The sequence below is a fragment of the Mesocricetus auratus genome, unplaced genomic scaffold (genome assembly GCF_017639785.1).
Source record: "Mesocricetus auratus isolate SY011 unplaced genomic scaffold, BCM_Maur_2.0 Super-Scaffold_100003, whole genome shotgun sequence".
In the NCBI taxonomy this organism is placed as follows: domain Eukaryota; kingdom Metazoa; phylum Chordata; class Mammalia; order Rodentia; family Cricetidae; genus Mesocricetus; species Mesocricetus auratus.
This window is the reverse complement of record NW_024429188.1, coordinates 76,215,750-76,230,536: the sequence shown is the minus strand read 5'-3', so window position 1 is coordinate 76,230,536 and position 14,787 is coordinate 76,215,750. Positions and strand designations below refer to the sequence as shown.

The window sequence follows — 14,787 nt, the reverse complement described above, 5'->3', positions numbered from 1 at the left end:
CTTTGAGACATTGAACTGAAGCTAAGCCACCTGAGGGTGGAGTGTTTCTGTGGAGAATTCTGGTATGGTTGTTCTTCCTTGTGTGGTATGGAATGGTGTGCCTTCCTGCTTTAATAACCCTTGCATTATCCCTCGTATGGGTGAAATAACATGCAACTAATGCTGCTGTATTTGACAGTAGGGCACCCCTTGAGAATTCCAGAGTGACTGTTTTCCTGTATGTGGTATGGAGTGTAAGAACCCTTGAAGGATGGCCCCTATCATAAGTATGGAGATGTCCCTCAAATGGTTGATGAAGGATATATTATGATCCCCAAAAGTAACATGTATGGGACAGGATCTTAAATAAGTTGTGGTGTCAGTTGTGTGGCCCTTGTTCTGGGCAATAAGATAAGTAACTGAGTTGAGTTTTCTGTTTAGAATGACTGCTTATGAAATGGAGATAATACAGTAAGAAAAAAACATGTGAATGTGGATGCTATTCTCTGTAATAGACACTGAATTATCAGGAAAAATAAAAGATGGAGGAGGTTGAATAGGATAGAAGAACTGGCTTGACATTTCTTAACGGGGCATGAAGAAAAGAGCACAAATTATATCTGTGCTAAATAGCCTCTCTAGGGATACACAAACTTGGATTCCATGGGAAGAACTGGACAATGAGGAGGGACAAAATGAGATAGAAGAAATGAAAGATACCGCCCATCTACCCCCCCCATCCACTCTTCTTCCATCTCTGTTCCAAAAGGGGCAGGCCTCACATTGGAATCAACAAAGCATGGCACATCAAGTTGAGGCAGGACCAAGTTCCTCCCCCTGAGAGGTATCTTTTATCATTGGTAAACGGGAAGTAGGGAGAGGAAGTAGGAGAAGAGGAGGAATGGGAAACTGTGGTCGGTGAGTAAATTAAATGAAAAAAATTAATAAAAAGATATAATGAAATCCATTATTTTGTACACTAAAATTAATATGCACCTAGAGAGATGGCTCAGCAGATAGAAATTGCCACCAATACTGTTTGATCCCTAAGACCCACATGGTAGAAGGGAACATACAACTCTTGGAAGTTCTCTTCTGACCTCCATGTGTATACCATGACACGTGTATAACCACATATAGGACATACACATAGGCACATACAATATATAATGTATAATAAAATTTAAAATTAATTTTAAAAGATCAGGCTTATGTTTCAGAGATCCAATCAACTATCTAAAAGAAGGTTTGCTAGTCTAGAATACCAGAGGAAATATAGACAGGATGAAATGAAGAAAAGATGTCAGACTTCTATAGGCAGGAAATGAGCTATAAGAGAGAAAGAACTTTCTACAAAGAACTCCAGTAGTACAGGAAATAACCCAAAGGATTGACAAATGAGAATACATGAGATTAAAAATATTCTGCATAATTATCAAAAAAGAGACAGCCTAAAGAATAGGAGAAAATCTGTCTTATATAGTTCATGCAGGAGATCAAGATCCAGAATATAAAAATAACTATAAAAGTTTATCACCCAAGCCAGGTGTTGGTGGCGCACGCATTTAATCCCAGCACTCGGGAGGCAGAGGCAGGCGGATCTCTGTGAGTTCGAGACCAGCCTGGTCTACTGAGAGAGTTCCAGGACAGGCTCCAAAACAATACATAGAAACCCTCTAGAAAAACCAAAAAATATTTATCACCCAAATCTAAAACTTATAAGTTGAATAGAGTTTTTCTAAAAGAAGAAATGCAAATGGCCAATAAAAATTTTAAAAATGGTTAAACATCCTTAGACATAGGGGAAATTAAATCTACTTTGAGGTGCAATTTCATCCCACTCAGAATGGCTATCATTAAACAAGCAAGTGTCAACAAATGTTGGTGAGGATCTGGGGGGAGAAGAGAGGCTCCTTATCAACTTATAAATGTCTGGGAAGTATGTAAACTGGTGGCATCACTATAGAAATCATAGTGGAAAATAGTCACAACTAAAAACACAAATTCCATAGCTAAGCTATACCATTCTGGGAATTTACTCAGAGAACTCTATATTCTGTGGCCAAGATATTTGCATATCTATATTCTGTGGCCAAGATATTTGCATATCTATGTTTACTATGTCACTGTTTACAACAGCTAGGAAATGAAATCATGTGCACCGCCATGCCCAGCTTCCAAACACTTTCTTATAGCTTTAAGCCCTGCTCCACAATATGAACATATTGACAAACAGGTATAGGCCCTAAGGGAGAACCAACTTTTATTATACTGCTAAATGGATATGGTATTAAACTGCCTTTGAATGAAGTGTCAATATACCCATAGACAGATGCATCTCTCAACCCTCATCTGATAATCTTCTATTTGAAGTAAATTATCACTAACACAGAGTTGCATAACTGGTCACATTGCAGAGAATAAGAGACTACAGAATGTCCAATACTAAATGGAAAATATATATCACAACCTCTCCCAAGGCTCAGGGACCATTGCAGAAGGATGGAAAGAGTTGTAAGAGTCAGAGGCAGTAGATGGTTACAAGGTATACATAAAAATACCACAATTAAATCCCTTACTTTGTATTGTTATTAGCATTTTAAACAATAAATAAATAAGTAGAGTTGTGTAAAAAGAAGGAATGGCAAAAATGATGCTGATAAGGGGGGTGGTCATCTCGCTGGCCCCAGAGTGTGGGGCAAACACCTAGGGTTAAGTGAATGAAGCTACCTTAGTAGGCCTGGGAGACATGGCATTGATCCAACCAATACATCTGAATACCTTGAAAGTCAAATGGCATTCATATACTCCCAATTTCATTCTACTTTCTCTTTTTATAGAATGCAAATTTTTATGCTAGTCCTGCTCCACCACTGGGATATGGATGTATAACAGGTCTCTTTTTAGCAGTTAATAGTTGAAAATTTTTCACCAGGAAGCCTCACTTGGATTTTCTTTACATTGAGATTGGGGACTAAAGTTGAGGGCAGTGTAGGTTAGGACTTTTTAAGAATTATTGTGATAGAGTGAATGTTTTCATGTGTGAAGTACATGAATTTAGAGATGGGCGGCAGGAAAATGGGAGTTATGAACTGGGAATCTGCTCTATTCATAAGTTCTGAGTACATCAGAACAAGACCTAATTTGGAAACAGAGTAATTACAGATGTGATTAGTTAAGGTGAGTTCATAGCCTTACACAGTAGTTCATGTCTCTAACTCCAGCACATAGGAGGATAAATAAAGCTAGAGGTCACAGGCCAGCCTGGCCTACATAATGAGATTTTACCTAAAGAAAACATGAATTTGTACTGGAATAGAGTATTTGCCAAATCCAGTATTAATGGTGTCTTTATAAGGAAGGGAAATTTGGGGGCTCAGTGGTTTAGAGTACTTGTTCTTGAAGAGGATCTGGGTTTGGTTCTCAGCTCCCACATGGTACCTAACAATTATCTGTAACTCCAGTTCCAGGAGATCTGGCTTCCATGAGCACCAGGTAAACAAGTAGTATACATACATACATTAAGGTAAAACACTCATACATGGAAAATGAAGTAAATATAATTTTTTAAATGGAAAATTAGGTAGTTAGGCATGGTGGAGAATTCCAGGTTAAAATCAAAGTGTATATGTACATAATGTAAATGACTTACGGATTAGCACATTCGTCTTGCACAATTTTTCTTTTTGCGCAGAGATTCAAAATGAAAGGTGCAAATTGAAAATACGAAGAACCCACTGGCCTGTCATCTGGAGGTCTTTTACTACCTCTTTCATGATGATGAACTCTGTTAGCTGAATGAGAGGTTGAAGGCTGGCTATCACTCTAAAACCAATAGTTAGAAAAAAATGTTTTAAAACAAACTCACAAAACCATTTCCCTTCTGAAAAACTATACTAACTTCAATACTTTTAATCTACTTAGTATTCATTTAAGGAAGATAAATGTTCTCTTATTGTATTATAACAGACCAGATGGATTAAAAGATTATTTCCACATATGCAGTAATACTCCTAGACATAGTGTTTAAAAAGATGAACAGGGAAAATGAACTCTTGATGATATGAACATTCCAGTATCAGACTCTTCAAGTAGACTATTTCTCTTATCAGAGTTATTGCTACGTCTTACAGAACGTGGGTAAAGCTACCATTACAGATACAGAATTGAAATATTCCTCATGGAAGTTTTTTTGTTACTCTAGTCTAAAAGAAGTTAACACAACAATTACTCATATATTCTGCCTAGCCATTAAACAATACACAATAGACTTGAACTAGCTAGAAAACAAAGATAGGATCTGATGCCTCAAGAAATGAAGAGGCTTGTCACTCACACCCAAATTACAGAAAAAGTAAACAAAATAGGAACAAAAACTTTTTTTCTCAGATTATGACTAAGAGTTAATTCATAAGGTACAAATGGTCATTATGATCATTGTGCTGTCAGAGATGTACTAGGAGTCCTCTGGCACCATACCCGAAATGTTTCTGATGCTGAGGCACTTTCAGATGAATGGTTATGGGGGATGTACTTTATAGCAGTAATTATCCCCTGAACTGCAATGCGCTTTTGTTCCCTATACTGCAAGTCTTCAATCACCTTCCTCACTTCACTTATAGCTGTCAAGAGCGACTTAGCTGCAAAAAAACAAGTCCCAAGAAATTGTAAGTTTGGAAGAGAAGATATGATTAACAGAAAAATGAGATTTTCAACATAGCTTTACAATGTGAACCTGCCATATTAATTGAATTTTGTGAGACTTTGTACTTATATTTGGTATCCTCTTAAGTATTTTTTATAAAAATATGCAAAATACATGTATCAGTTCAGTTGTGATATAGGTTTCTAGTCTGGTCTTTATTTGTAACAGAAATTTTGCAGATTGATTATAATTTATAGATCATATCTCAAACTGGAAGTTATTGGTTAGTCACTGCACAGAAATGCTCATTTTCATTATTTCAATCATTTACAACATATTGCTAACATACATCACCCAAGAGGATAGCAACATATAGATAGGTAATAGCTCAGCATTTCTGTTTACTTTTCCCAAACATGCAATTATCTCCAGCTATAAAAATGAACATATATTTTAAACTTTTTAACTGCCCTATATTAATTCTACTTAAAAGGAAATTAATGTTAATCCTTTCACTATTAATTCAATTCCAAATTCAGCACCCCATTTACTCTAGCATCACTTTTTATTTATATCAACAATCATGTTATATACAAGAGAAACATCGCATAGCTGTCAACATCTGGATATCAGATTGTGTAGCACCTCATTCGTAAAACACTGTTCTTCCTATGTAATTTATTAGAATGAGGTTTTCACTGATAGAGCTGATCTTAATGACATTAAATCAAGATAGTATCCCCAAGTTAGCCTTCCATCTTCTACATTCTTTATTCCTTAGTTTAATAAAATAAAAAAAAACAGTAACCTCTTGTAGCTACATTTGGACAAAATTATTCTCACTAAGGTTTGATACACATAGGCTCACTCCTGTAAGAGCAGGGAATATACATGACTACCAGTAGAATTAAATAGAGGAACTGGGAATTATAGCAATACCTTTAATAAAGCGACTATACTTGGAAAATGTCTCTGGCACTGGTGGATAAGGGTAATATCCACCAATAACAGTGTTATTCACTTCCGAATCAGGCTTTGTTTTAATCCACTGAATAAAACTTTTTACCTTCGTATCATACGTATACGGCTGGCCTCTATGACCTTTTTGAAAGAAGGGAGAAATACAAACAAAGCAAACAATAAAAAGAGAAATAAAGTGGTCACTGAAATACACTGGGTGGACTTTTTTGTGGAAAAATTAACATTGTAAAACAGACTCATTTTAAATAAAAAACAGTTTTACTATGTAGTATATAGCAATTTTACTGATCTACTGTGTAGCATATATTTATCCAATGACAGTAAGTACATTCTAAGAAAGTCAAACATCAGAGATCAACTGGATTTAAAACTAAAACTGTCTATATGATAATAAGGATCACAGGGGAAAAAACCCCAAAACTCTATTCTAAATGGTTGGCATCCTCTGAAAAGTTGTTTTTTGATAACTTAGTAACTTGATAGTGTAATCTAAGAACCAAAATATACATTGACATAGGTTGGGGTTTAAATTCATGTTGTTAAGGCAGACTTAAAAGTGGCACATTTACATCAGGCATTGTTAATATTTACAAAATATTGATAAAGACATGTGCTACACATTTCATGAAACTCAACATATTTGTTAATTATTAGTATGGTAGCATTCTGGTAAATACCTCATTCTATACTATTCTTTCATTTGGAAATTTTGATCTTACTGGTTTTAAGGAGGAAAAATTGCTGCTGTTCTTCAGTATTTATGAGTTACTGATTCCTCCCATGACCCTTGTATATATAAAAAAATCTATAGATGTTCAAGTTCATTGTATAATATGTCATTCTATATGGATATAATCAATGCACATCGTCCTGGATAATTTTCAGAAGCTCTGAGCTACTTCTAATACCCAGAACACTACAAAAGCACACAAAGTATAGTTATATTGCTCAGGAAATAATGACAAGAATGAAGTTTATAATATTTATTTATTTATTTATTTATTTATTTGGGGGAATATACATATTCCCAAATACTTGTGATATGATGTTGTCTGAGTTTAAAAGGATGTGTAACCCACATATAAAGAGGGCCCAACTTATTTGTAGACAAATGAGACTTATTAATATAAATTAAATGTGAGATTTGGGGGCCAAATTTTGACCCACACTTTTATTTGGTACAGTGTAAAAATAATGTCAACTGAACACTTATTTGGTTTTTTGGCTAAGACCAAGTGTGAAAATCATGTTGATTCTACATTGTGCTACTGAGTCTAACAATCTTCAATGTAACAAGCAATTTTTCTATATGAAGTAGCAAGCAAAGTTAACCAACTGACATAAATGAAATTTTCTAATGCATCATGAAACCATTTCCTACAAGAAGAAATATAGAAGTAATCTACTTCATAAGCCAAATATTGTTTATTAAAATATTCTATAGTTCTAATGATGTCAAAATAAAGTTACCCTGAAATTGAATGTTTTATGGTAGAAGTTAACATATTCTAAATGGCTCAAGTTAAAAGACTATATATTACATTTCCAATAAAGAAGATATAAATGTACTCACCAGTAATAAACATTCGGCTCTCATTTGTAGTGGTGAGGTAAAGCAGATTAGGTATTTGATTGTAATTCCTAACAACTTTCAACTGGGTACAAACAAAATATGTCACTGTAGAAAATGAAAAACACGTTTGAAATTGTACTTGCATTTCAAAGAGAAGGATCTACTGGAAATTCCCCTCAAGCCTTAACAAAGAGAGAACTTTTCTTAAGATGCCAATTCAGATTTACTAGGCAAATGAACGTAATTAATTTTAAAATGTAAAATCATTCTTATAACTTGAATGGATTGTCCTTATTTTCAGTATTACAGAAGAAACAGCTAGCAATTGGAGAGATAGAAAATAAATTTGTACTTATGCTGTGGAGAAATTTTTGTTCGCCAACAAAAACCTACTTTTGAATGTGTGTAAGGGGATAAAGCCCAAATGACCCAAAATATAAGGGATGGGATCATAAGCAGGCTGTGGCTTGTTGTGAGCATAAACCATGCAAGTAAAGTTTAGCTCTTTGCCTAGAAAGAGCTTACATGAGCAGAAGAATTACACACAGAAAAAGAACTGCATGCTATCTTCTGTATTATATTCTGAGTTAGTAGTAAAAGAGGAAAAAAAGGGAGGTAGTGGTGTTAGCTGGTGTGGTAGTTTGAATGAAAATGGCCCCCATAAGCTCACAAGAAACGGCACTATTTGGAGTTATGGCTTTGCTAGAATAGACCTGGGCTTGCTGGAGGAAGTGTGTCACTGTGGAGGCTGGCTTTGAGGTCTCACATATACTGAAGATACTGCCCAGTGACTCACTTACTGTTGCCTGTAAGTCAAGATACATTAACTCTCATTTCCTTCTCCAGCACCATGTCTGCTTTCATGCCACCATGAACTAAACCTCAGAAACTGTAAGTCACACAATTAAATGTGGTATGTAGTTCAGGATGGTCTTAAAGTCAATATATAACCAAGTATGATCTTGAACTTCTGATCCTCCTACCTGTACCTCACAAGTTCTTACATCTCAGGCATTTACCACAACACTCAAGAGGTTCATCATCCAGTGGGCAGGATGCATGAGGAAGAGAATAAAGTTAGATCTGTGCTAAGGAACCTTTACTGGGAGGCAAAGAACTGGGGGACCATTGGAAGAACTAGATAGTGCAAAGGAAGAGAGTACCTGACCTCTAAGGGAAGGAGAAGTCCACAATTCAGCATGCAGACAGGGACTGAATAATGGCCCAGTAATAAAACTATGACAATCAGGGAATGGTATGCCTTTGTTTGAATGGGAAAGACTTCTACAAAAGAAATGAGTTTTTCAATGTCTGATTATGAAGCTGTAAGACAAGAGGGACATAAGACCAGTCTGAGCGCTGTGGAAGCAGAGATCAAGCAATGTAATTATTCCCCCCATCTTGCAACAAAGACTACATAAGGTGAGAGAAATCACTATCCTTTCCTGATGGATCTGTTCACAAGAGTCATTAGGGACACGTGGTTATCAGTGGCTAAAGTGCTGTCTTACTTTGGGTTTTTATTGCTATGAAGAGACACCATGACGCCTTTAATCCCAGCACTCAGGAGGCAGAGACAGGCGGATCTCTGTGAGTTTGAGACCAGCCTGGTCTACAGAGCGAGTTCCAGGGCAGCCTCCAAAGCCACAGAGAAACCCTGTCTCGAAAAAACAAAAAAAAGAAAACATTTAATTGGGGTGGCTCGCTTACAGTTTCAGAGGTTCAGCACGTAATCATCAGAATAGGGAGCACGGCAGCGTGCAGGCTGGAGCTGAGAGTGCCACATCTAGACTCTCAGACAACAGGAAGTAGACGGACTGTCACACTTAGGGAATCTTGAGGAAAAGAAACCTCAAAGCTCACACACACAGGAGCACACTTAACAAGACCACAACTCTGAACAGTGCAACTCCCTTTGGGAGGCATTTTCTTTTAAACCAACATAGGTGCCTATGGATATAACACAGAAAAGATAGGGCATGTGAGGGGCAGTGTTTTGGGACTCAGTTTACCAGGCTGGATATGACTGTGTTTACAGCAGGGTACAGAAGAAAGTTACTCCATCAGGGAACTTAGGGAAGTAAAAGGCTTTAGTGGCTCACTGAGCTCCATGGTATGAGGTGATCTGCTGAACCTGAATGATTTAGACCACCATGCAAACTGGGGTTATAAATTGTGACAGCAATCAAGATGGAATGAGGAAAAGACACAACAGACAATAGGACCGGTCTGAGTCACTCAACACCCTTTTAAAATCAATCTGAAACTCTGACTAGTAAAGAAGAACACTAAGATGCAGGTATATGCAATTACTTCTGAACAGGAGCCCAGCAGCTTCACAAATAATAGCCAGAATTGGCGAAGGGAATTGAATCTAGTTTAAAAGCTTCTGCACAGCTAAGAAAACATAATAAAGACAGTTTAAAAATCAAAGAAAATCTTTGCCTGCTATTTTTCTGACAGAGAATTGATATCTAGAACATATGAAGAACTAAGAAACTACATATCAAAAAGAACAAGTAATCTGATCAACAAAAGGGTAAATTAATTGTAAATACACTTCACAAAAGAAGTACACGTGGGGATTTGGGATGCAACTCAGTTGGTAGAGTGCTTGTCCAGTATTCAGGAAGCCCTGGCTTTGATCTCCTGCACCACAGAAACTGGAATACACAAAACTCTTTTTAAAAAGTAAAAAAACCTACAAAAGGTTAATAAATGTACACAAAAGTATCGAGCATTCTTAGTCATCAGGAAGATGTTATTAAAAAACTACATTGAGATTCCACCTCAGCTCAGTCAGAGTGGCTTCAATCAAGAAATCAAAAAACCATCAAATGCTGGCAAGGGTGTGGAGCAAAAGCAATTTGTAAGCATTGCTGGTCAGAATGTAATTATTCCAGAAACTATGGAAGAGAAGACAGTATAAAGGTTCCTCAAAATTCTGAAGCAGAGCTGCCTATGGTTCAGTCATAAAACCACTGGGTTTCCGTTTGAACGAAACAAAGGCAACATACAAGAGATGCTTGAATATCCATGCTTACTACTGCAGCATCCACGGCAGCCAAGATATATAGAATAAGCCTAGGCACCCATTAATGGGTTAAGTGAAGAAATTATACATATATATAAAACCATATATAATATATATATAACTATACCATATAATTTAGTCAGTCAAATCATATTATCTTCAGGAAAGAGGATGGAATTAGAGATGACCATATTTAGCTAAATAAGCCAGATGCAGAAAGCATGAATCAGGTTTTTCTGCCCCTGCAGAACCTATATTTTTAAAAAGATAAGAAAGTAGGAAGGTCATAATTTGGGAAAAGTAAGAGGACCAGTGGGTAGTGTGATGGGAAGAAGGGAGGAGCGCACTTTTAATCCTAAGATAACTCCTGAATAAACAGGTGATTAATATAGACTATGAAATATATCAAAACGGAAAGGTTTGAAATGTTTTTAGATCATTTGTATTTCTATTCCATTGTCAGGCCACTTCTCTATATCAGCTCACTCTCCTTTAAAGCATTATATTCTTTCTTGTATATGAGTATTTTGCAGGCATGTATTTATGTGCACTATGTGCATGCCTAGTGCCCACAGGACTCCGAAGAGCATCAAGTAACCTAGAACTGGAGCTATGGATGATTGGGAACCACCATGGGTGTGCTGAGGTCCTCTCAAGAGCAGCATAGACTCCTAACCACTGAGCCAGCACTCCAGCCACCATTTTACTATTTTTAAGTTCTTACTGCTATTTCTAACAATAAAAAGATAAAAAAGGTTGAGTACATGGGCAAATATTTTCAAAGACTTCTGGCTGAGATGTAGAAAACAGATGCACTATAAACGGTTCCTCTGAAGTCCCATCAGCAATGTGAATCCAGCGATATGACCAAAAATCTTCATATTGATCTATGTGGATAGAACAGTAAAATAGATGAAGGTCATTGTATGCATATGAACACAAACTCTTCACATCGAAACACTCACTAACACTTTCAAATGTAAGAGTTCACCTTTCTTTTTTGACCGCTGCACCCTTCCCACAAAGGATAACACACCAATTACATCACAGATGGCTTTTTCTGGCATATCTTCTAGCTCTGATCTGAAAAGTATAATTGTTAAATAGATGTTATATCTTTAAACAGTGACAAACATCCTTCAGTAATAACAATGAAAATACCTATCTGAACAACTGATACAGCTTAATTTGGGGGTGGATTTGAATACGATATAATTCATTACATTCTGGTTACTAACATATAATGAATAATATTTAAGAGATTTTACGAGGAACTATTTTACCTTGTAACAAATCTATTAGTTAGTTTTGGCAATTTCCAATCTGGTTTCACTTGCTTTTCCGGAATGATAACTATGTTATTTGGAGGATCTCGAAGATTCAGGCAGATTTCTGAAAAATCAAATATATTACATTAATATATATGCATAAATTACAAAGCAAAATCATTAACTGAACACTGTTAAATTTTTGTTTGAGATGGGATTTCACTGTGTATTTCTGACTTCTCTGGAACTGGCTCTGTAAACCAGTCTGATCTCAAATTCACAGAGATCCTCCTGCCTCTGCCTCTCAAGTACTAGGATTAAAGATGTGAGCTACTATGTCCAGTTTAGACTGAACACTTGTCCTCACTATTAAACCCAGTATTAGTGATCCGTCACCTGCTAATAATATTGATTTCCCTCCCCAACAAAGTACAACTATATCTTTTTGTTTTGTGTAGTAATGTTTTCTTAATGTTAAAATATTTTGTCAAACATATGGCCTTGCCCAAATGAAATTTGGTTTTAGTTTTGAACACCATTAGAATGGAACCATTCCAGGCACACCCTTCTGGGACTACCTTTTCCATGCTATATAACATTGCTAAGTTTTAGTTCATGCTGGCTGAGTAGAATACTTTGAAATGTCCTTTTTAGAGATTTTATTGTTTATTCATGTTTATTTTTTGTAAAAACTATTTCTTCAGAATTCCAAGGACTATATTTCCATCCCATTCTCCTCTTCCTACTTTTTTCATGTTCCCCTCTCAAATTCATGACCTCCTATTTTTTAATTATTGTTTTATATATGTGTATGTATGTACACATACGTATAACTTGTTAAATCCATTTGGTACTGCACATATGTATATGTGTTTAAGGCTGACCACTTAGCTTTGGAAACCTATCATGGGTCGTCTCCCTTTCTCAGCAGCTATTATTTGGCTGTAACTCTTCATCTAAGAGATTTCACCATCCATCCTGGCACGTCAACTGGTATTATCATTATGCAGTTTTTATTTATGTGACCACATTACTAAATAATATCCAGATATGATAAACTACCACAATTAGGTAACTGTTATTGTGTTGTTGTATATCTGAATTATCTCCGTGTTTTTAAACTTATAAAAGGGTTGTTATAAATATTTTTGTATGCATTCTTATGCAAACAGGTAAGGTTTTCTTTAAGGCACTATAAGAAACCCTGAATTAAACTATACATATAAACATTTGACTACAAGGAACAGATTTCTTTCTGCTCTGAAATACTATGATTCCTAATCAAGTACACATCTTTCAACCAAAAACACTTAGTACAATAATTTTATTATACATTATGCAACATGGTCTACAAATCTCAAGACCTCAAAAGCATTTATTATTTGGCAATTTCATGAATATTACTTTTGGAAAAGAGGGCAGAAAAGAATGGCAATATATAAAGCCATATATTGCCTGTGAGGAATAATGTATCCTTAGTTTTACAAGAGATGTTTCATTATTATAACTTTACTTGGTCTTTTATAGTGATTATTTAGCTTTTCAATAACTTGGACCTTATATATAAATACAAGAAATAAACCGAGATAAATAAACACAATAGCTTGTCTAACAACAAAAATCACACAAATGGCAATGATGGTAGCAGAAGTCTGGTCCTTACTAACCGCCTCTACCTGACTACATAACCCTCCCCATTTATTATGCTCATCATACTTAGCTGTCCTGCTATTTTTCCTCACCCTTTTTATACTTTCTCCTCTCCTCCCAATTACTCCACTGTCTTGCTCTTTTCCCTCAATTACATTTCTATTCATAACCTCTCCTTTTACCTATCACATTTTTGCTACAGCCATTCAATTTTTCATTTTACTGTAATTTGTTACCTTACCTGTCTGTTATCTATTGGGCTAATGTTTTAATGGTAGACTATTATTCTATTATTTACAATTGTTTCTCCTGTCTGTAGCATAACTGCCTGTGTTCCCTTCATTAAATAGCTAAGACAGGTTCTCTTAAAGATCATAAGTATACAGTTCTCGAATCAGTTGCATATTGGAATTAACTGAGGAGTTTTAAAGATATACACATGCCTTGATCTCCTTATATTAATTTAAACAATCTTTGGGATAGGGGGACAGGTCCAGTGGTTTAAAAAAACTCTCTAACTTCCTCAAATGTACAGCCAGAGCTGAGATATATTAAACATACACCCCAGACAAACTATAATTTGCAGTTAGATGCTCATTTTTATGAACTAAAAATTTACAGGAACACAGCACTAATCATTCATTTACATATTAACTACAGATGCCTCCTCTTTTCACAGGCAAAGTTGAATGGCTACAGTGTAAACCCTTTGGCTAGTTGAGACTAAATTATTTTCTGGAATTTTACACCAAGAATTTATTGATCTCTGATAAAGAATGAAAAATAAAAGTCTACTAGTAATTAGAATTTTATGGGAAATAAAGAGAGCTACTACATTAATCAGAAGTAAACTGTTTTTAAATATTAAAAGATATATTTAAAACATCAAGGGTCGCTGTGACTAAAATAATTATGCATGTGCATTTATACATTTGAAGGCAAAAATATCTTTTTGTATTTTCAAAGACAGCTTAAAATCATAAAATGTGGGTTTATGGTTGTGTACCTCTTTACTGTTAATTTTTTATACTCGCAGATTATTTACTGACTATGTGCTGTTTTAATTTTCATGTGATTTTAAAGCTCAGAAGCAACCACTGGAATTAGATATACTTGTAGATGTATTCTCAGACATGTAAGAAGTATAATTTAAATTAAATCTCCAGGTCTAGCTTACCTCACACAGTATAATACTTCCTTTTTTATTCACAATTTTAATTTTATTAGTATTATTTTTTAAATTTATTCTTCTCTCATACAATAAATACATCCTGACCACTTCTTCCAGTCTCTTCCCCACCTCCCTGTTCCTCTAGATCTACTCCTCGTTGGTTTCTCTTTAGAAATCAGCAGGCCTCCCAGGGTTATCCAACATGGCCTAACAAATTACAATAAGACTAGGTTTAACCCTCATATCGAGGCTGGATGAGGCGACCCAGGAGGAGGAAAAGGGTCCCAAAAGCAGGCAAAAGAGTAAGACAACTCACACTCCTACTGTTAGAAATCCCACAAGAATACCAAGCTACACAACAATAATGTATATGCAGAGGACCTAGCACAGACCCATGAAGGATCTGTGACTGCAGCCTCAGTCTCTGTGAGTCCCTAGGAGCCCTGCTTAGTTGATTCAGTGGACTGTGTTCAGTATATTTTCAAC

General features: G+C 35.7%; 1 protein-coding gene across 1 annotated transcript in view; it reads right to left on the bottom strand.

Moving 5' to 3' along the window:
- The window catches only part of Radx (RPA1 related single stranded DNA binding protein, X-linked), a 56,972-nt gene that overhangs the window by 28,625 nt on the left and 13,560 nt on the right, over positions 1 to 14,787 (bottom strand). Inside the window, exons 4-10 of the mRNA XM_013118160.3 lie at positions 11,496 to 11,604; positions 11,204 to 11,295; positions 10,977 to 11,099; positions 7,179 to 7,283; positions 5,564 to 5,725; positions 4,459 to 4,619; positions 3,632 to 3,804 (exon numbers count right to left, since the gene is read on the bottom strand). Coding sequence (XP_012973614.1) covers positions 3,632 to 3,804; positions 4,459 to 4,619; positions 5,564 to 5,725; positions 7,179 to 7,283; positions 10,977 to 11,099; positions 11,204 to 11,295; positions 11,496 to 11,604 — 925 coding nt within the window. The remainder of the gene's footprint in view (positions 1 to 3,631; positions 3,805 to 4,458; positions 4,620 to 5,563; positions 5,726 to 7,178; positions 7,284 to 10,976; positions 11,100 to 11,203; positions 11,296 to 11,495; positions 11,605 to 14,787) is intronic.